The sequence below is a fragment of the Mus musculus genome, chromosome 14, assembly GCF_000001635.26.
Source record: "Mus musculus strain C57BL/6J chromosome 14, GRCm38.p6 C57BL/6J".
Classification (NCBI taxonomy): Eukaryota; Metazoa; Chordata; class Mammalia; order Rodentia; family Muridae; genus Mus; species Mus musculus.
Genome location: NC_000080.6, coordinates 50,906,013 through 50,927,207, shown reverse-complemented (window position 1 = coordinate 50,927,207; position 21,195 = coordinate 50,906,013). Strand labels below are relative to the sequence as shown.

The 21,195-nt window shown below is 45.3% G+C and overlaps 2 protein-coding genes across 2 annotated transcripts, besides 8 other annotated features; one reads left to right on the top strand and one right to left on the bottom strand.

The window, feature by feature from the left end:
- Positions 1 to 19: 19 nt before the first annotated feature.
- Apex1 (apurinic/apyrimidinic endonuclease 1) lies at positions 20 to 2,259 on the bottom strand. The gene is made up of 5 exons (NM_009687.2): positions 2,179 to 2,259; positions 1,884 to 1,995; positions 1,504 to 1,691; positions 855 to 1,047; positions 20 to 752 (listed from the first exon to the last, which is right to left on the bottom strand). Exons 2-5 carry the CDS (start codon positions 1,936 to 1,938, stop codon positions 235 to 237), a joined length of 954 nt encoding a protein of 317 aa, NP_033817.1. The 5' UTR covers positions 1,939 to 1,995; positions 2,179 to 2,259; the 3' UTR covers positions 20 to 234.
- Positions 2,067 to 2,539: a promoter, noted in NCBI's record as "AvaI fragment for pCBM10 (-285 to +183)". NCBI's record gives its function as "minimal strong promoter" and the evidence as "EXISTENCE:reporter gene assay evidence [ECO:0000049][PMID:9506886]".
- Positions 2,076 to 2,113: a protein binding site, noted in NCBI's record as "Sp1-2w probe". NCBI's record gives its function as "required for promoter activity during S phase" and the evidence as "EXISTENCE:protein binding evidence [ECO:0000024][PMID:11555653]".
- Positions 2,243 to 2,247: a CAAT signal. NCBI's record gives the evidence for it as "EXISTENCE:motif similarity evidence [ECO:0000028][PMID:9506886]".
- Positions 2,251 to 2,290: a protein binding site, noted in NCBI's record as "Sp1-1w probe; similar to DNase I footprint in PMID:9506886". NCBI's record gives its function as "required for promoter activity" and the evidence as "EXISTENCE:protein binding evidence [ECO:0000024][PMID:9506886, PMID:11555653]".
- Positions 2,280 to 2,317: a protein binding site, noted in NCBI's record as "CCAATw probe". NCBI's record gives its function as "required for promoter activity" and the evidence as "EXISTENCE:protein binding evidence [ECO:0000024][PMID:11555653]".
- Positions 2,300 to 2,304: a CAAT signal. NCBI's record gives the evidence for it as "COORDINATES:motif similarity evidence [ECO:0000028][PMID:9506886]".
- Positions 2,315 to 11,834, top strand: Osgep (O-sialoglycoprotein endopeptidase). Its single transcript, NM_133676.2, has 11 exons — positions 2,315 to 2,544; positions 7,159 to 7,278; positions 7,417 to 7,592; positions 9,277 to 9,372; positions 9,705 to 9,754; positions 9,898 to 9,976; positions 10,343 to 10,408; positions 10,504 to 10,594; positions 10,791 to 10,866; positions 10,958 to 11,056; positions 11,310 to 11,834. The coding sequence occupies exons 1-11, from the start codon at positions 2,430 to 2,432 to the stop codon at positions 11,347 to 11,349; spliced, it is 1,008 nt and encodes a 335-aa protein (NP_598437.2). The 5' UTR covers positions 2,315 to 2,429; the 3' UTR covers positions 11,350 to 11,834.
- Positions 2,522 to 2,533: a protein binding site, noted in NCBI's record as "AP-1/CREB site". NCBI's record gives its function as "required for arsenic induced expression" and the evidence as "EXISTENCE:protein binding evidence [ECO:0000024][PMID:17938202]".
- Positions 2,522 to 2,533: a protein binding site, noted in NCBI's record as "AP-1/CREB site". NCBI's record gives its function as "required for arsenic induced expression" and the evidence as "EXISTENCE:protein binding evidence [ECO:0000024][PMID:17938202]".
- Positions 11,835 to 21,195: the final 9,361 nt, after the last annotated feature.

Sequence of the window (21,195 nt, the reverse complement as noted above, 5' to 3'; positions counted from 1 at the left end):
CACTTAACAACTTTTGTGTATGAAAAAGGGAATATGTAGTTTTCACAAAGGGACAAAGAAAGCCAAGCTGAAAGTAGGGCCTTTTATTTCTCTTGGATTGTCTAAAGGAAACCAGAAGTTTGGTTTAATGTTTAAAATGAGGGAGCACATACAAAACCAAACACCTGAAGGCTAAAACACCAGACTTCTGCAGAGAGAGCCATCTCCCAGGCAGGAAGCTACTGCAGGAGGGTATCACAGTGCTAGGTAAAGGGTGATGGGACAGTGGTCACTGCCAAGAGCCTTGGACCGGATCTTGCTGTCACACAATGCAGGTAAAAGAGAGTGGGAAAGCAAAAAGTAATCAAGGCGCCAACCAACATTCTTAGAGCGGGCATTCATCATGTAAGTCCAGAAAGTGTAAGCGTAAGCAGTGTTGGGGTAGAGATGCCGGAAGCTGTCAGCCAATGGTACAGCTTGTAGCAGTTCCCCAAAACCTTGGCGCTCCTGGGGAGTAAAGCCAGCATTCTTTTTGTTTCCTTTGGGGTTACGGAGGTCAATTTCTTCATGAGCCACATTGAGATCCCCACATAGCACAAGAGGCTTTCTGGAAGCCAAGTCCTTTAGAAACTTTCGGAAGGCTTCATCCCAACGCTGTCGGTATTCCAGTCTTACCAGACCCCTGCCTGCATTGGGAACATAGGCTGTTACCAGGACAAAGGACTCAAATTCAGCCACAATCACCCGGCCTTCTTGATCATGTTCTTCCTCGCCTATAAAAATAAAAACCAGTGTAAAAATTTTAAGAAAGGTCTAAGAAAAAGTAGTAGAGTTAACTGAAGAACATTCAGACATGAATGTCATTAAGGTCTCACCAATGCCATAAGAGACTTTTAGCGGGCACTGGCGGGAAAGTAGGCCCACACCACTGTATCCTTCTTTGTCTGACGGAGCTGACCAGTACTGATGGGTGAGTCCAGGCAGCTCTTGCAGTTCAGCCGGGAGTTTGTTCTCCGAGCACTTGGTCTCTTGGAGGCACAAGATATCTGGTGCTTCTTCCTTTACCCACTGAATGGAAATGTGGAAAATTAAAATTTTATGTGCTACATGCTATACACAGAAGGCATTCGAGCAGCAGAATATAAACAAATCTTGTATGTGAGTGAGTGTCCGTTAGTCACCTGACTGGGGTGCTGGAAACCTAACTGGAACCTTCGGAAGCACAATGTGCTGTCAACTGCAGAACGCTCGCTCCCATTTGGATCTTAAGTAGTTACTGGGATTGAGGATATGCTAAGTAACCCAAAAGCGGGGGGGGGGGGGGCAAACAGTCTAGACTAGTTTTTTTAAAAAATGAAATGAGGGAGTTGTTGGGGTTTATATAGGCTTTTAGGAGCCCTCCACCAACCCCCCGGGGGGGCATCTACAGACGCGAAAAATAACGTTTCAAAGGAAACAAGATGATTGGTCCTTAAGACGAGTCAACCAAGAAAGGTCTACTTCCCGATTCTGAACTGTACTCACATCCAAACCTTTCTTTTTAATCCAGGCTCGAAGCCCATCCACATTCCAGGAGCATATCTTGAGTGTGGCAGATTTGCCACTGGGTGAGGTTTTCTGATCTGGAGGGTCCTCGTACAGGACAGGGCCCTCTCCCGCGGCCTCCTTCTCGGTTTTCTTTGCTGCCCCCTTACTCTTCTTGGTCTCTGGCTCTATAAAATGGGTAAAGTAGTAAGAGCTGGCAGTTCCAACCTCAGGCCAGAGTTAACTCTAACCTCATTAGGCGTTCTAATTACACAAACTTCTCGGAACCCAGCAACGTAACTTGGTCCATATTTACCGTAATTCATGGCGGTCTAGTAAAGCCCTGAACTTGCCTGGGGGGTGGGGTTGGGCACGCTTACCCGACTTGGGTTCTTCCCCGTCGTCGGCCGCCGCTTTCTTTCCCCGCTTTGGCATCGCTGTGACGAAAGCCCTTAGGCTCCTGGAGCACCGAAGCAGTGTTTACTGCGCTGCCTGCAGATAAGAAACGATGAAATCAAAACACAAGGAGAGGCAGCGAGGCGCCTCCCGTAGGCGTTTGCACACCCGGGGCTGCGGTTCTTCCGGCCTGGCCCGCCACGAGCAATGCAGCCCCTCGCCCGCGTTAGGCCCTTCAGCGAGCAGGGTCGCGAAACGCGCTAGAACAAGGTACCTGACCTCCCAACGAAGCCAGAGACCCTCACGGCACAAAGAATGGAGTCTGCCTGTTCCCACGTGGGCGATTGGTGTGGTCACGTGATTCGAGGGCTCCGCCCCCACGTGGTTCTGGAGCGCGATGATTGGTCCTCCTGGCACCTCGTGACATAACTTCTGGCGCCCGAAAGTCCCTTCGCTTGGTTCTGGGTTGTTCGTGGTAGTGCCGGTTACAGCTCGTCACTCGGCCTCACGACCGGGAGCCGTGAGGCACCATGCCCGCGGTGCTGGGGTTCGAAGGCAGCGCCAACAAGATCGGCGTGGGCGTGGTCCGCGACGGCACGGTGCTGGCGAACCCGCGGCGCACTTACGTCACGGCCCCGGGCACCGGTGAGTGGCTGCGGCCGCGCTTCCCGGCTCCTTGTCCAGTTTTGTTCTGTCCGATATTCCACACTGTTGCCTATGTCAGATTTTACAGGCTTCCCCACTCCAGACTCCCCTGATTGTGCGTTTGGTTGGTAACTTTTGACTAGAAGAGTCAGACACCTGGGGCTAGGTCACGTGGGTTCGTTCAGGTTTTGTTTTTGGGTTTTTTCATGCATTTTTTTGAGACAGGGTCTCTCCTTGTAACCTTTACTGACCTGGAACTTGCTGTGTAGACTCTTGACTGCTGGAATTAAAGGCATGAGCCACTACCCCCGGTTGTATTCTGATTTTATCGAGCAACTTTAATGAGCTAAGCATCCGAAAATATGTGTTCCGAGGCAGCGCTGTAGATGCACATAGAGATTGGTTTACACTGCACCGTGATAAATATAAAAGTAATCTACAACGAGGAGGGAAAGCTGGAGGAGTTCCTGTATTTTCGATCTGTTTTAGGTGTCTGTTTTTCGGTACTTTTAGAATGGAAATGGGTATCAGTGGGTTTGGACAGTTATGTGAAAAGCACCAGGCACTGCACGACTCTCAATATAGTTACAAGTTGTATTTTGCCTACCCTCTCCCAAAACTTGCACACACATATAACCTGCATGTACCTCTGAAGGCTCCCTAAGCAGGTGAAATGTTTCAGGTTACATAGTAGAAATATATGTGTGTTTAGGACTCACTCTTGTAGGCTCTAAAGCACAGAGGCTGAGATACGTGTGGTTAAAGGGAAGCTACTGACAGTTGTAGTGCTGTAGTTATCATATGTTAAGTCCAACGATATGACCTTTCATAGGGTTCTATGGAATTACAGGAAAAGTTAACAAAGAGTAGGAAGTTTGTAAAACTCAGATTGCTCCTGAACATTGTGTGTGGACCAGCACCATCTCTGAAACCCCAGTAGCCTATGTAGAGGTTGGAAAGCTAACAGAGTGTGTGGTGCAGTCTGTAATGGTGACACCTGGGAGACTGCGACAGGATCTGAGTTTAAGGCTGTCCTATGTTGTGACCTTGTCTCAAAAGTAGAGATTTGAAAAGAGAATATCTTGGGCTGGAGAAATGGCTCAGTGGTTAAGAGCACTGATTGCTCTTCCAGAGGTCCTGAGTTCAATTCCCAGCATTCACATGGTGGCTCACAACCATCTATAATAGGATCCAATGCCCTCTTCTGGTGTGTCTGAAGACAGCTACAGTGTACATACATAAAATAAATAAATCTTTAGAAAAAAAAGAAAAGAGGATGTCTTAAAACCTAGGCAAGTAGAGTATGTTTTTCTACATCGTTAAAACGTGTCTTTGTTGGTTTTTTACTTCTTTTTTTTTAATATTATTTTTATTACGTATTTTCCTCAATTACATTTCCAATGCTATCCCAAAAGTCCCCCATACCCCCGCCCCCCACTCTCCTACCCACCATTCCCACTTTTTGGCCCTGGCGTTCCCCTGTACTGGGGCATATAAAGATTGCATGTCCAATGGGCCTCTCTTTCTAGTGATGGCCGACTAGGCCATCATTTGATACATATGCAGCTAGAGTCAAGAGCTCCGGGATACTGGTTAGTTCATAATGTTGTTGCACCTACAGGGTTGCAGATCTCTTTGGCTCCTTGGATACTTTTTCTAGCTCCTCCATTAGGGGCCCTGTGATCCATCCCAGAGCTGACTGTGAGCATCCACTTATGTGTTTGCTAGGCCCCGGCCTAGTCTCACAAGAGACAGCTATATCAGGGTCCTTTCAGCAAACGCTTGCTAGTGTATGAAATGGTGTCATCGTTTGGGATGACTGTCTATGGGATAGATCCCTGGATATGGCAGTCTCTAGATGGTCCATCCTTTTGTCTCAGCTCCAAACTTTGTCTCTGTAACTCCTTCCATGGGTGATTGCTTCCAATTCTAAAAAGGGGCAAAGTGTCCACACTTTGGTCTTCATTCTTCTTCAGTTTCATGTGTTTTGCAAATTGTATCTTATATATCGGGTATACTAAGTTTCTAAGCTAATATCCACTTATCAGTGAGTACATATCATTTGAGTTCTTTTGTGATTGTGTTACCTCACTCAGGATGATGCCCTCCAGGTCCAACCATTTGCCTAGGAATTTCATAAATTCATTCTTTTTAATAGCTGAGTAGTACTCCCTGTGTAAATGTACCACATTTTTTGTATCCATTCCTCTGTTGAGGGGCATCTGGGTTCTTTCCATCTTCTGGCCATTACAAATAAGGCTGCTATGAACATAGTGGAGCATGTGTCCTTCTTACCGGTTGGGACATCTTCTGGATATATGCCCAGGAGAGGTATTGCGGGATCCTCCAGTAGTACTATACTATACTATGTCCAATTTTCTGAGGAACCGCCAGACTGATTTCCAGAGTGGTTGTACAAGCTTGCAATCCCACCAACAATGGAGGAGTGTTCCTCTTTCTCCACATCCTCGCCAGCATCTGCTGTCACCTGAATTTTTGATCTTAGCCATTCTGACTGGTGTGAGATGGAATCTCAGGGTTGTTTTGATTTGTATTTCCCTGATGACTAAGAACTTTGATCTTTTCTTTTAAGTGCTTCTCAGCCATTCGAGATTCTTCTGTTGTGAATTCTCTGTTTAGCTCTGTACCCCATTTTTTAATTGGGTTATTTGGTTTCTTAGTGGTTAGCTTGAGTTCTTTATATATTTCGGATATCAGTGGGATTAGTGACAATTTTTTCCCCATTGTGTAGGTTGCCAGTTTGTCCTATTGACTGTGTCTTTTGCCTGAACAGAATCTTTCCAGTTTCATGAGGTCCCATTTATCAATTGTTGATCTTAGAGCCTGAGCCATTGGTGTTCTGTTCAGGAAGTTGTCCCCTGTGCCAATGAGATTGGGGCTCTTTCCCTTCAGTGTCATTATATCTCATCTTAATGTGCATTTACCACATTTAGGTTTTGAAGAGCTTTTATTTTTTTATTTATTTTTGGCTAATGACATTTCTTGCTGTTTATTTGTCTTATACTATGGAAAAGATGTTAGACAAAAAGTAAGACTAAAGCCAGGTGTGGGAGCATAAACCTGGAATTCCAGTACTCCAGGAGGCAGAAGCAGGCAGATCTCTGAGTGTGGGGCGACCCTAGTCTGTATAGCAAATTCCAGGCCAGCCAGGGCTACATCATAAGACCTTGTCTCAAGATAAACAATAAAAAATGGAATCAAGTCATTTACTCTGAGTTTAGAGAGGGAGGGAAAGCAGTGGGGGTAGCTTGGAACACCAGCAATACCTAATATTTGGTCCCTGGAACTGCTAACAAACAGAGCCTTGGTTGTTCAAGAACTTGCAGAGGAGACAGACCGAGCACTGAAATGGCTATCAGAAGTTGGCTACGACCTGTATACTGAGAACAGTTGTGGAAGCGGACCTTACAGCTAAAGAAATACATACCAAAGAAGTCAGAATGGACCAATCAGTGATTATCGAATATTTGAAAACAGCTGAAAAGTTAAAATGAAACAAAACAAAAAAACCCTCAGTAAGTTGATGCCTCATAAACAGACTGAAAATCGAACAGCCATTGTTTTCAGTTCTCATGCATGAACCATTTCTCAGATTGTGATGACAACAAGTAGACTGTACAGGAAAACTAGTCACAGCCAGCTTAGTGGCTGGACTGAGAAGCCCCAAAGCCAGACTTTCACCAAAAACAGTCCAGTCACTGGTGGTCTGCTGCTGCTCTGACCCACTACAGCTTTCTGAATCCCAGAGAAACCATGGCATCTGAGAAGGGTACCCAGCAGATCATTGAGATGCACCAAAACTGTAACTCCTGAAGTCAGCAGAAAGAGCCCTATTCAGAGCAATGCCTGACTGCATGTGGCATAACCAGTGCTTCAAATCTGAATGACCAAAGTGGAGCTTTGCTTTATCCACCACATTTACCCGACCTCTCATCAGCTGACCACCGTGTCTTCAGAACCTTGACAACTTCTCTCAGGGAAAACATTTCCACTACAAGCAGTATGCAGAGAGAGCATGCTTTCCCACCGCAAGCAGTATGCAGGGAGAGCATGCTTTCCCACAGTGAGCGGTATGCAGAGCATGCTTTCCAAGAGTTTGTTAAAACTTTGGTTTGTTGCAGGAATAAACTCATCTTTTTGGCTTATTTGTGTGTTTGTTAGTTTGTTTGAAACAAGGTCAACAAATCCCTGGCTGTCCTACTCTGTAGACCAGGCTAACCTCAGACTCATGGAGATCCACCTGCTTCTGCCTTGCTGGGATTAAAGCTTTGCACCACCACCACCCAACTAACTGGTTTGTTGGCAAAGTGTGTTAAAGTGGTTTGTATTTTGATGAATAAAAATGTATTGGCACACGCCTTTAATCCCAGCACTCAGGAGGCAGAGACAGGCGGATTTCTGAGTTTGAGGCCAGCCTGGTCTGCAAAGTGAGTTCCCGAAAGCCAGGGTTATTCAGAGAAACCGTGTCTCGAAAAAACAAAACAAAACAAAAAAAATTAGTGATTTAAGGTTCATAGCCCCATATCACAGATCCCTTTGCACCAGCCTAGCACCTGCCTTCTTGTAGTTCATGTTCTATATGCCTTTCCTTAGGATTCCTTCCAGGTGACACGGCCAGGCACCATCGAGCTGTTATCCTAGACCTACTGCAGGAGGCGCTAACAGAGGCAGGATTGACCTCCAAGGACATTGATTGTATTGCTTTCACCAAAGGTAAGTCTGGGAGAGTTGTCAGCAAGGGCAGTATGTGGGTGGTGGGTACAGACCACCACCATTACACATTTTCAAATCTACTTTCTCTACATACTTTTCCTAATTTCTAGGATTCTAACCACATTTGTACGCTGTCAGGTCCTGGCATGGGATCCCCATTGGCTTCTGTAGCTGTTGTTGCCCGTACAGTGGCCCAGTTGTGGAATAAGCCTTTGCTTGGCGTGAACCACTGCATAGGCCACATTGAAATGGGCCGTCTCATCACTGGAGCCGTTAACCCAACTGTCCTGTATGTGAGCGGAGGAAATACCCAGGTACTTAAGAGGACTCTTTGTATTCCATCTTAATGCTAAGGTATTCTACCTGAGTTATAGGAGCTGCAAGAGCAAAACCAGGCTCATTCAGACCTAAGATATTATAGAGAATACAACAGAGATATGAAGTTGCAAGCTCTGGAGACAAATTAGAATATTTGAACTTTATACATACAGCTAGAATTTCTCATTTAAAAAGAAAAGAATGTGGGTTTCTTAACTTCAAGATAATGTCTCTCTCTTTTTACTTGTGTGGGTGTTTTGCCTGAATGCACATAGGAGCTTCAGGAAGACAGAAGAGGTTATGAGATCCCTGGGAACTGGAGTTATAGACAGTTGTGAGCCACTGTGTGGGTGCAGGGAATCAAACCCAGGTCCTTTGGAACAGCGGTTAGTGCATTTAACTATTGGACCATCTCTCCAGCCCTATAAATATATTTTTTTTCCCTTCATTTATCCACCCTGCTCTCCCTCTTTTCTAAAAGTCAGGGTCTCCAGATAACCCAGCCCCAAAGTTGTGGTTCTCCTTCCTCAGCCTAAGCAACTGGGATCACAAGCTACTGTGTGATGTGACTGTGGCAGGGACTCAATGCAGTAGACAGCTTCCCTTGTACTATTTTGATCTTCTGAACTCCTCCCACGTGCTGGGATTACAGACTTGCACCACCATGCCTGGCTCACCTTTTTCTATTTCTGACGGAATGTCTGTGTAGGTCACCACAACAAACTCAGTTTTGCCTGTTTTAAATTCTTTTTTTGTTAGTTTGGGTTTGGTTTTTTTGTTTGTTTTGGTTTGGTTTTTGTTGGTTTTTTTGTTGTTGTTGTTTTTTGTTTTTGTTTTTTAGACAGGGTTTCTCTGTATAGCCCTGGCTGTCCTGAAACTCACTCTTTAGACCAGGCTGACCTCGAACTCAGAAATCCGCCTGCCTCTGCCTCCCAACTGCTGGGATTAAAGGCAGGCAGCACCACTGCCCGGCTTTGTTTTAAATCCTTATTTTTAGGTGTGTGTGTGTGTGTGTGTGTGTGTGTGTGTGTGTGTGTGTGTGTGTGTGTGTGTGTGTGTGTGTGTGTTTTGTTTCTTAAGCTGTATAATGTGAGATGCTTCAAGAATTTGTGTGCAGTCCCTGCCCAGGGGCCGTACTCATCCTCTGCATCATTACAGTTTTGGTGTGTGGGCTACAAATTAAGCACCAGTTGGTTGGTTCTTGGAAGAAAAAAATTTTTTTAATTATTTGGCAACTTTATACATGTATGTAATATATCTTGAAAATATCTGGGTTTATTTTGTGTATGTGAGATGTGGGTATGTGGGTACACACATGTTATTGTATATATGCACATCAGGGGACACACTTTCAGAGTCCACTTTATGGTAAGGGATCAAACTCTGGTCTCTAGGCTCATGTGCAAGTGTTTTTGCCTTTTAGTAGCTCCTGGTGTGGTTTTCTTGAGACAGCATCTTGCTATGTGTCTAGGCTGCCCTTAGCAATCACTGTGTAGACCAGCATGGCTGCCTGTCTCAGCCATACCTGTACTGGAATTGCAGGTATGAGCCACTATAGACAGCTTCCCTTTCTTTCTTACTGGAATGTCTAGTGGCCATGTTAGCACTATGCTATTTTCTTCCACATAGCTGAACACCCCATTTTACAGACTGAAAGCTTCATGGTCTCACTCTTCTCAGGTGATTTCCTACTCAGAACATCGTTATCGCATCTTTGGAGAAACTATTGATATCGCCGTGGGAAACTGCCTGGATCGTTTTGCTCGGGTGCTGAAGGTAGGCGACTGAGACTGTAGAGTGTATAAGATGTGGGTCTGGGAAACAAAAAGAAGGAAAAGGCAAGAAGAAGTAACTAGATCTTAGGCTTCTTGTATATCTAAAGTTAGTCTTTGTCATTATATTTAACATAGGTAGAAAATTGAGCCCTTATGTATATGTGTATCTGTTAGTTGTTACTAATGTGTCTGTCCATGTGTATGGTTTATAAAAATATATACCAGTTGCTTGTTGGTTTGGGGAGGAGCCCCAGAGTGCTGAGTAGATATGAGAAAAATGTGTTTTACATTGTTCATTCATGGTTCTCTACTTCTCTCTCCTCCTGCTGATAGATTTCCAATGACCCCAGTCCAGGCTACAACATTGAGCAGATGGCAAAGCGGTAAGAGGATGTGAAGGCGAAGAGCCCTGGCTGTGCAGCTTTAGAGACGTCTTTTCGTTTATGTTAATGAGGTATGGGAGGGGTTCTGGAGGGTGAGCAGCCAGCTGACTCTGGCTTTAGTGCTTTTATTCATTTCTACATAGAGGCAAGAAGCTAGTCGAGCTGCCATACACTGTAAAGGGGATGGATGTCTCGTTTTCAGGGATTCTGTCTTTCATTGAGGTGAGTGTGAGTGTTAGGAGAGAGAGAGAGCAATCCCTGCTTTTAAAATGACATGTCTGCTTTGCTCACCATTATTTCCTGCATAAGCGCTCGCTCATAGTAGGTGCTGAATAGATTCATTTAGCAGGTACTGGATATTGTCTATGTGCCAGGCACTACTGCAATGATTGGGATACAGTACAGGACAAAACAATCCCTTCCTAAAGAGGAAAAAGATTTTAAAAGGAGAAGCCAATGTGGGGGTGCATCCCTCCCGTAATCTCATTGTGATGAAGTCAGTGATCCTTCCAAAGCCAGGAGGTTTTGTTTTTATGAAAGCCTCATACTGGTATTCATGTTTTTGGATCGCTGCCCCTTTAATTGCAGGATGCAGCGCAGCGAATGCTGGCCACTGGAGAGTGTACTCCTGAAGACCTGTGTTTCTCCTTACAGGTAAGTGAAAAGCTGGGGTGTAAAACATGCTCTAGACTAGAGCTGAAGTAAAATGGGATATGCCTCTGAGGTTCCCCCGTGTCTGTCCTCCACAGGAAACCGTGTTTGCAATGCTAGTGGAAATCACGGAGCGAGCCATGGCACACTGTGGCTCCAAGGAAGCCCTCATCGTCGGAGGAGTTGGATGTGTGTATCCGTGGGCAGTGAGCTGCCTTCTCCCTCCTGATACTCTAAATTGCCAGAGTTTGGAGGATTATTTGTTCCATCTCCTTTCCTTGTTTCCCAATCCTTTTCCCTGGTCTCCTGGTAAACTCATGGGAGCACAGCTGGTGTGATAGCAAGATGGCCAAATCTAAGTTCACTGTGTCTTCTCTCCTTGTAGGTAACCTGAGGCTGCAGGAGATGATGGGGACAATGTGCCAGGAGCGGGGAGCCCAGCTCTTTGCAACAGATGAGAGGTGAAGTCCCCTTCTTTGTCTCAAGTTCTTTTCTTCCCATTATTATGGCTTCTCTGTGTCTTAATCACAAGTTCTGTTCTCTTCTTTCCAGATTCTGCGTTGACAATGGAGCCATGATAGCCCAAGCTGGTTGGGAGATGTTTCAGGCTGGGCACAGGACTCCTCTCAAAGATTCTGCAATTACTCAGAGGTGAGTGGCAGACACCTTAGAGAGAGTAGATATAGGAGATAGGCAGAAACCAACATGTAAGAAAGTTGAAAAACAAGAACAAAAAATACTATGGGTGATGGGTATGGTGCTGTGCACCTATAATCCCAGCATGTGAGGAGAGATCAAGGCAGGAAGATTGTGGTTTTGCTATAAGCCTGGGCTACAGACACTGTCTCAAACAAATTGCTAAGGGGTCGTCAGTCCTTTACAGAGTTTTTCCCATTTTCCGCAGGTATAGGACAGATGAAGTGGAAGTGACATGGAGGGACTAACACCATCATCAGAAAGAGAAGAGCTTTCCAGGAGGAATGCTCAACTGAGAGTCAGTCTTGGTAATGTTCTAGACTGCCCTCTTCGCTGACAAGGGTATGGACCCTATATAAGGCTTAGGGTCCCTATGGAAACCCAACATGACGCCACAATAAAAATTTGGTTTTGTATGTTGATAATTAGGTTGTGTTTTTCAGTTAGCACTGGGTAAAGTCTTACTGATCTCAGGGACAACTGGTGGGGGTCAGAGTAGCACCTTGGTTGGTGGCGCAGCTACTTTTGATGGCTGCTACTTGGAGAAAACCCTGGGTGCCATACTAACATCCCATTAGCAGAAATACCCTAGCTAATAGTATTTTAGTGCCATGCCCTGTGCTGACCACTGTGCAGTTAACTGTGTTTACATTCACTGAAGTGGACATCCAGGACAACCCTTAAAAAGGCCTGGAAATGTATAATTTGTAATTTAAGTAAAACTGCTGCCTTCATAACTTTATTGATGTACTACTACTATAAATACTTCACGGGCCAATTTGAGGGACACCTCAAATTTACAATGCCCCATCACCACTACAAGCGTCAGAACTACAGATATTGTGCCCTTTATCTTGTATATATTGACACAAGGTGTCCTAAACTACCAAGCTCCTCTTTTGCCCTCTTTTAGCCATGTGTCTTTTCATTCATTCATATTCTCTCTCTCCCTCCCTCCCTCTCTCTCTCCGTCATTCATTTATAAAATCCATATCCCCTCACCGTCTCACCCTCATCTCCCAATGGTCCCTTCTCATTGTTCTGAGACCTGGTTTCTTAGTCCCTGCTTCTCTTACTACCTGTTGGTGAATCTTTCACATCCCTGTACCCCTGGGCCTAGACGTGGAGCACATGTCCTCCTTCCCTCCTCAGTTTGCTTTTCTTCCTTTTCTCCCCATCTTTTTTTTTTGAGACAGAGACTCTCTGTAGTCCTAGCTGGCCTGGAGTTTGCTATGGGAAACTAGGCTTGCTTCAAACTCAGAAAGATCCACCTCTGCTTCTGCCTCCTGAGGGCTAGGGTTTAGAAGCCTGCACCACCATGCCCCACCTCTTCTGTTTCTTGTTATCGCCTTTGTCCTTTGCAGCCCATTGTTCTGTATTTCAGTCACTTCTTGTCCCTCAGCCTCAGCCTTGCTACTCAGATTCATCCCTGCACCCGGACCCCCAACCCCCACCCTTACTTCCTTTCTACAGGCTTCCCTTGCAAATAAGCGCTTTGTTGTAGAAGCTTCCTCTCCCTTTACCATTAATAATAATTAAAAAAACAAATCCAAGGTATCATCAAGTTTCGCCTGGTCTTGACCCGCCTCCACCTCCCACACCCACACAGTGTAAGAGACTGAACCCACAGAACCACCTGAGCTGCATCCTTAGCCCCAATTATACTTCTGTCACACTTTATACCTAGATCAGCAAGTTAGAGGCAGGCAGATAGACAGACAGAGAGACACACACTCAGAGATAGATATATGTAGGGGAAGGCAGAGAGATAGAAGAGAGCACGCACTAAGTGGGAAGAGTGGGTTTTTGTAACATCAGAGCCCATACCCATTGACACAATTCTTCCAATACAGCCATACCTCCCAATCTTTCTCAAACAGTCCTACCAACTGGGTGTCGCGCCCGCTCTCGACCAGCAAGAACGACGCGACCACCAGTCCTTCTAACAGCAGTTTATTCAGTCCTGATTCTTCTTGTTTATATCTCCCCCGAACCCTGGGCCTCTCACTCCTTTTATACTCTCATCCACGCACCGCAGGCCACGCCCCCTCGCCAGTCACGAGGCTTCAGCTAATCAGGGCAGCAGGGGCAAATCTCCACCAAATTGGATTCACCTGTATCCTGGTACACCTGCGCAGCACTCAAGATGTTTGTGTCTTATATGAGGAAGTCAGGTGCAAGTCATATGACTTAGCTGCAGTCCCTGGCGCCTTTGGGACTGCCGCCACACCCGCTCCCCACAACTGGGGAGCAAGCACTTAAATATATAAGCCTGTGGAGCCATTCTCATAGAAATCATACCTTGGTTCTTTAAATTAGAAGCAAGGAGCACACATTTATCAAGTTCTCAGCTCCATACTGAATACTTTATATCATTTATACTTAGATACTCTGATTTCTGTTCCATTCCCACAGACAAGAGGTTCTCAACCAAGTCTGGTTTGGTCTTAGGAGGACAAAGAGAAGATGCTACTAAAGAGAAGCCAAGGCGGGCTGGAGAGAGCTCATTGATTAAGAGCACTTACAGAGGACTCCAGTTGGATTCCTAGCACCCAGGTGGCAGCTCACTGTTGTCAGTATCTTCAGTTCCAGGGGATCTGATGCTTTCTGGCCCTGGGCGCCGGGCACATATGTCATGCACACATGAGGCAAAACACCCATACACATGAAATAAAGCTACATCTTAAAAAGAGAAGCCAAGCCGGGCGGTGGTGGCGCACGCCTTTAATCCCAGTACTTGGGAGGCAGAGGCAGGCGGATTTCTGAGTTCGAGGCCAGCCTGGTCTACAGAGTGAGTTCAAGGACAGCCAGGGCTACACAGAGGAAATAAATAAAGCCAAGGATGCTAGAAAATACCCTACAGTTTTTAATAAAGCCCCACAAATAAAGTCCTATGCAAAAATGTTGTTAGTATCACAGTTGAAAACTGCCCCAGACAGGAATGTGTAATGGTTTGGTTTGGTTTGGGTTTTGAGAACTCTATAGAGTAGCTATACGCTGATTGACCTGGACAGTTCTGAGCTATGTCCTAATTGCTAAGCAGATCCAGCTGCTCTCACTGAGTGTGAGTTGACAGGTTAGCTGCAACTTCACAGCGTGGCTTAAAAGAGTTGCCTCCGGTTTTCCTCTGAATTCGCTATGAAAATCTATTCTGTTGCTGAGGGTGGAGCTTAGGTGGTAGAACATTTGCTTGATACAAAGCTATATAAGCGGTGATTAGGCATCTGGAATCTCCATGCTTTGCAGGTAGAGACAGGAAGATGAGAATTTAAAGGTTTTCCTTAGGTATATAGTGAGTTCAGGGCTAGCCTGGGCTACATGAGACCCTATCTCAGAAAATGAAAATTAAACTATCTCAGCAGATTTGTTGTTACCATATCATTAGTTACTTAGTCACAAATATAATGGTGGATTCTACTTCTTTTATAAGTCTGTCTGAAACATTTAACACTTACTCTTTTAGAATGTATTGTCTGCTTTCTTGCTGACTCTCTGTTGCCTTTGCTGGTTCTCATTTCTCAGTCTTAGCTTGGACTGAGTTGTCTCCTGCCTTCAGTCTCTTGAGTGCTGGCACCTGTGCCACTGTGCCTGTCTATGTCTACAGTCCTAACATCCGAGAGTCCTCAGACAGTTGGCACAGGCATGTGGGGTGATTGTGTCCAGTCTTAAGCCATGAAATTCATTAGGATATAGGTAACTCCAGTTTTATATCTCTAGCCAGGACTGCCCTCCCAAATACCAAGCTGCCCTTTGGCATCTTTGCCTGGGTACAAATGTAGCACCCTGTCTTGGGGTTTTTATTGCTGTAGTAAAATACCACAACCAAAATCAGCTTGGGAAAGAAAAGGTTTATTTCACTTTACAGTCTGGAGCATTCTGTAAGGCAGTCTGTACAGGCAGGCACTAGAGCTGAGGCCCTGAGGTGTGCTGCTTACTGGCTTGCTCTGTTCACCTTGCTTAGCCTGTTTTCTTATAGCACCCAGGACCACCCACAGCGAGCTGGGCCCTCCCACATCAATCATCATTGAAGAAAATGCACCATAGACTTCTCATCTCACAGGCCAATCTGGTGTGGACAGTTTTCCCAGTTGAAGTTCCCCCTTCCCACACTCAAACTTGTGTTACGTTGATATAAAATTGATTGGCACACACTTTAAGTTTAAGGTATCCAAAACTGAACTTAAGTTCCCCAGCCTTCTCCTTTAGTTATTTCTTATTTAAGTGATCAGTACCCCCTCTGGTTCATGTCAAAACACAGACCTTGGCATTCTTTTGAGTTCTATGAATAGGTGTGTGTGTTTCACCTTCAGTTAATCAAATCCACTTGGATTTACTTTTCAACATTTAACCACATTTAACCACAATCCTCTTTCCTTTTAAGCTGAACCAAATTAGTGGCTTATCTTCAGAATGCCCTAATTCCTTCCTCTCCCCCTACAGTAGTCTTTTGTACTGAAGGCCTGTGGCCATAACCTTAGGGTTTGTATGTCTAGCTCACTTTATGCAGCTCCTCCAGCTAGCGACTCAGGGCAGGGCTGCTCACAAAAGGTCATAAAGGTCATTGGGTTCATTTTTTCTTGCATGTCAGTAGATAGGGGATTAACATAGTCCTGTAATGATAAAGGGGGGTGACAAGCAGTCTTCCCAGCGACCTTTGGGGGGCAGGGGAGGAGGGTGTGTGTGCTGAGAAAGAGTACTGCCTGAAGGTTTCTTAAGTGGGAGAAGGGCAACGAATGCTTTGTAATGTAAGTGTCAACCCACCCCAACCAGCAAGGCTAAGTCTGTAGATAGGGCTGGGAAATCCTGAGGAGCTGTGGGGTGGGGGTGGGGTCTGACTGGGCAAGGCCTTTGAGCACAAGAGCAGTGCCAACAGATTGCTCGTCATTTTTATTACTAAGGTAAGGCATACATAGGTGAGATGGTTTTACAGTTTAAGCAAGTACAGATACTGTGAGGGAATATACCTGGTTTATGTTTTATGAATACTCTCTCTGGTCATGCTAAAGACTCAAGGATACTCCAGATCTTCACCTTTCCCATAGGGACAATTCAGACATTCCAGGTCCTTCCCTTCACGTGCTTGCTTTTGAATGCATTCACGTACCCTAGTGTATGCAATTCTTTCTAGAAGTACACCCGTGGGAAGACCATTCCGCAGTCTGCCCTATCCATGGTTCACAGTAAGTCGCACAGGCGCCCACAAAGTACCTGTCTGTGTTCTAGGCTTGCTTTTTTTCTGTGCATGATGTTGAGGTTGAGCCCAGGGTCTTGCGTGTACCGTGCAAGCACTCTGCCTTTCAGCTCTCCCTTGCCCTTGAGCCTCTCAAGTGCTAGTAAGCCTGCACCGCCATGTCCCACCCTGATGGTACCTCAGGCCACTACTGCTGCCTCCTCTTAGATCATTAACTTCTCCTTCTTTTCCTCTGAGACTTGGAAAGGAATGGGGGCTTCTGAGGGTCTTTTAGGCTTCCTACCACTATCATCACTGAGCCAGTTCACTGACTGCAGGCCCTGCTTTGACTGAATGTCATTTGAGTCTGCTGGTGTCGTAACTGCCCCAAAGAGAAAAATTATACAAAGTGGCTGTGGTGGTGCAAACCTGTTAAGCTCAGCCCTTGGGAGGGAGAGGCAAAAGAATCACATTCCAAGCCAGTTTGGGATACTGTCTTAGGGTTTCCATTGGTGCAGTGAAACATGACCAAAAGCAAGGTGAAGGCAAGGGCTCTATTTGGCTTTCACTTCCATAGTGTCGTCCACCCTTGAAGGAAGCCAGACAAGGCAGGGACCTGAGAATAGGACCTGATGCAGAAGTCATGAAGGGCACTGCTTACTGGCTTGCTCCACATGGCTTACTCAGCCTCCTTTCTTAAAGAACCCAGGATGACCAGCCCAAAGATGGCCCCACCCACAATGGGCTGAGCCCTACCCCATCAGTCACTAAGAAAATGTTCTACAGGCTTGCCTACAGCCTGGTGTTATGGAGGCATTTTCTCAACTTAGGGTTCTTCTTCTTGGGTGACTCTAGCTTGTATCAGGTTAACATAAAACTAGCCAGCGCAGATACACAGTGAGACCCAGTCTCATACCAAACAAAAGAGAAGACAAATTCCTTTCCTATCGAGCAGTTACTCTAACTCCATCCTCAGGCCATGCCTCCCTATTAGGTACTTTGCTTTTCTCAAATTATCCCACTGTCATGCTCAGCTGCCTTTGATACTCAGTTTCTGCTTTCCTCTCCTTATTCTTTGACTCACCATGGCCTTGTATTGTGTAGTCACAATTAGCCCTGCTGCCATCCTTCAGAGGCAGACACAACTGCAGGGAAAGGCATCCCCTGACGAGAGGAGTAAAAAGGCACGGAAGGAGGAGCTGAGGGAGGAAGGGCTTTCCCTCCCTTAAGAGCTGGAAACGCCAGGCTCAGTTCCCAGCATCCACATGGCAGCTCACACCTGTCTGTCTGTCTGTACCTCCAGTTCCAGGGAATCCATGGCACCAGACATGCACATGGTGATAAATACACATGCAGGCAAAACACCCATACATAAAATAAATACCCATACATGAAGCAAAATAAATCTCTTTTTACTGAGAGAGAGAGCTAGAAGCAATGGAATTTATCCTAATGTTCTTTCCTTTTAGTTCTAGTTCCTGACAACTTCTCTTTCCATCTCCCTGCCCTCCCCCACCCCCACCCCCACCCCCACCCCAAATAAAAGCATTACAATAGTCCTCCACAGCAGATATGGGCAACTGCCAATTTTGCTTATATCAGAACATTGTGCTTGAGAAGGCCTGCACCTCAGCCCTGAACGGAGAGGCCGTGGAGAAGGAGTAGGGCTGTATTATGTTTGAGAGGCAGGTGACAAGAAGGGTTTCAGTTTAGCAGATGCCTGCATGGACTCAGAGCCCAGAATGAAGCTTATGAGCAGACAGGTCTTGTATGGCATGTGTTAGTGTTATCTAGAGGAAAAGAAATGGTAGACTGTATATATAATAAAGGGGGGTTTATTAATCTGACTTAACGGTATATAGTCCAGGTATTCCAGCAAGGGCTGTCTCACTCTGGAGAGGTTAAGCATCAGGGAGTTACTTGGTCACTAAGGCTGAAAGTCTCAGCATTTCCAAACTGGTGCTGGAGGCCTGGAAGATTCCCAGAGAGCAGTTGCTCTTTACTGTACATTAGAATCCTAAAGAAGTTGGTTCTAACACCAGTAAAGGAATGCAGGTATGGGATAGATAAACTTGCCAGTCAGACTGAGGAAAGCAGGGAGGAAACAGAGTTGTAGAGTTGAAAAGAAACAGGCACATGGGAAAACAGAAAGGGGACACTGAGTACTCAACAGGGAGAGAAGCCGTGTGAGTGTCTTAGTTAGGGTTTTACTGCTGTGAACAGACGCCATAACCAAGGAAATTATAAGAACAGCATTTAATTAGGGCTGGCTTACAGGTTCAGAGAGTTAGTCCATTATTATCAAGACAGGAGTGTGGCAAGATTCAGGCAGGCATAGTGCAGACAGAGCAGAGGGTTCAACATCTGAAGGCTGCCAGTGGAAGACTGACTTCCAAGCAACTAGGAGGAGGGTCTCAAAGCCCATACCCACAGGACACAACTACTCCAACAAGGCCACCTCTCCAAATAGTGCCACTCCCTAAGCATATACAAACTGTCACAATGAGTCTTCTAAACATTCAGTCAGCTGATGTGAGTCTCAGCATCTTGAATGGCTTGGAGCTCCTAAGAGGGAAGCACAAACGCAGGCTGGGACTGCTACTTCCTTAAACTTCCTTAAGCGTCCTTCTCCTGAGTGCTCCCTGCTTTGCCAATTTTCTGTTCTTAAGAGCGTCTTTCATTGTGTAACTTAGGCTGGCTTCAAATTCATAATCTTCCTGTCTCAGTCTCCTGAGTGTTGGGGCTGCAGGCATCTACTAGCATAGTGGACTTTCTTTTTTCTTTTTCTTTTTTTTTTTTTGGTTTTTCGAGACAGGGTTTCTCTGTGTAGCCCTGGCTGTCCTGGAACTCACTCTGTAGACCAGGCTGGCCTCAAACTCAGAAATCCGGCTCCCTCTGCCTCCTGAGTGCGCCACCACGCCCAGCCATAGTGGACTTTCTAACCGTGTTAAGTTTCTCTAGCCCACTTGCCAGCCTTAGTTGTACATTGCTTCTCTTCCTGATTTGGTGCCCACAGATCACAAGTTCTTGGAGAAGGTTCCTATGAAATCAGCCTCATGTTGGTAGAGGTTCCTACGAAATCCACCAGGGCTGGGTGCTACTGGGGCCTGGAGGAGGCAGTCAGCACCACTGTGGCCTATGGACAGAATGTGTGGTGTGAAGGCCTCATCAGTGAGAACTGTACTCACCAGTGGGTTTTAGACACGAGGTTAGAGAGGTAGAATTGAGAGAAAGCCTAAAAGGCTCCTAGCCCTGGAGCTGTAACTCTAAAAACGGCTGTCAAATATCATCTAGAATATAATCTTTGTGAATCTGAGGTGAATTGTTTCTTTCCCATCCTATTTTAGTTTCTTTAAGATTATTTTCATATCCAGTCCAGTTTTCCAGCCAAACTAGTGTTAAATCCCAGCAGAGACTAATTCTCCCATTGGCTTTGATTCGCAGAGGTGCACCAGGATCATAATGAGGGTTCAAGAGCCTAGGACAACAGCCCTCACATTTAGCTCTGGGAAAGTGATCTGCACAGGAGCTAAAAGATATGAGGACAAAATCCACACTGTGTTTCTGCTTCCCTCTTAGGAGCTCCAAGCCATTCAAGATGCTGAGACTCAACATCACCTGACTGAATGTTTAGAAGACTCATTGTGACAGTTTGTATATGCTTAGGGAGTGGCACTATTTGGAGAGGTGGCCTTGTTGGAGTAGTTGTGTCCTGTGGTCACTGTGGCCATCAAGAATTAGAAATATTTAAATTGGATAAGATAGCTCTAGCATTTTATTTCAGTTTAAGGTAAGGTTTTTTTCAGACTTACCCAGTCAGTATCCAAAAGACTCTGTTCTGGCCCACGCTCTTGATTTTTCACACTGACTTCTTTGTATGTATCTAAATGAAACTTGGAGCCTTCTAGTCTATGGTTTATGGATCGCTGGTCTCAGAAGCCTTCATTTAGATAAGATTGGGCAACTGTGCAAGATATATCCAGCAATGTATTTCAGCATTGTTTAAAATTAGTGAAATCGTATTAAATATCTAATGAGAGGGTATTGATTTAAGCCACTGTGTGGCGCACACACACACACACACACACACACACACACACACACACACACGGTGAACTGGAAGTCATGTCATGACGTGATTGGTTGGGGAGCAGACAACTAAATTGATTCTTACCGACCTCTGTAGACTGTGTCATATCACATGCATTCATGAGTATTATTTTCCATGCTTGGGCTTCTCCTGGCTTAGGGATGTGCATAGCCCAGCAGTGAAAGCGGGTTTCTTCTCACGTGACTACAAGCCTGCATTCTCCAGCAGCCTCCACTCTGTTATCTTCTGTTACTGTGCTACTTGGGTTGTCACTTTGTTTTTTGCCCTGTTTTTGAAACAGGATCTACTATATAGCCCAAAGTGATTCTGTGTGAATAACCACATTTGTGAAGTAAAAATATCTTGCTCAAAATAGCTCCTGGGTTATTTAATTATTTGAAAAATATAGAACAAGTAATTTATTTCAGATTTTTGAAACCTTTCAGGCCTTGCTAGATTGATGTATAGAGTTGATGTGTTGTTTTTAAATATGTAATATATTTAAATGTGTTCTCTTAAGACAGTAATACATAGAAATTTCAGGTGAGTGTATACCTGTATGCTATAGGTAATATCACAGCCATAGAAAGTCATGTCTAATTTTATTGGCTTTTGAAATGAAGAAAAGACAAGATCCTGACCCTTTGGTAACAGATACTATGAAAGTCACCTTGGGAAAGCCAATGAAATATCCCCAACGTTAAACTCCTTTGTTTGAAATGGCCATATAAAAGTGTTGGCCAGCTGCCACCAGCCTTGGGTATGTTCCCTATTATGCTAATAGTGTTGTGGTTTTTGTTAATTGCCTTGTTTTGGAAAGAGGGTCTGCTATGT

Coding starts and splice junctions, on each gene's coding strand:
- Apex1 (NM_009687.2), bottom strand. CDS start 1,938: ATGCCAAAGCGGGGAAAGAAAGCGGCGGCCGACGACGGGGAAGAACCC. Junction 1,048..1,503: donor TTAAAAAGAAAGGTTTGGAT/GTGAGTACAGTT, acceptor ATTTCCATTCAG/TGGGTAAAGGAAGAAGCACC. Junction 753..854: donor AAAAGTCTCTTATGGCATTG/GTGAGACCTTAA, acceptor TTATTTTTATAG/GCGAGGAAGAACATGATCAA.
- Osgep (NM_133676.2), top strand. CDS start 2,430: ATGCCCGCGGTGCTGGGGTTCGAAGGCAGCGCCAACAAGATCGGCGTG. Junction 10,595..10,790: donor CATCGTCGGAGGAGTTGGAT/GTGTGTATCCGT, acceptor CTCTCCTTGTAG/GTAACCTGAGGCTGCAGGAG. Junction 10,867..10,957: donor CTCTTTGCAACAGATGAGAG/GTGAAGTCCCCT, acceptor TCTTCTTTCCAG/ATTCTGCGTTGACAATGGAG.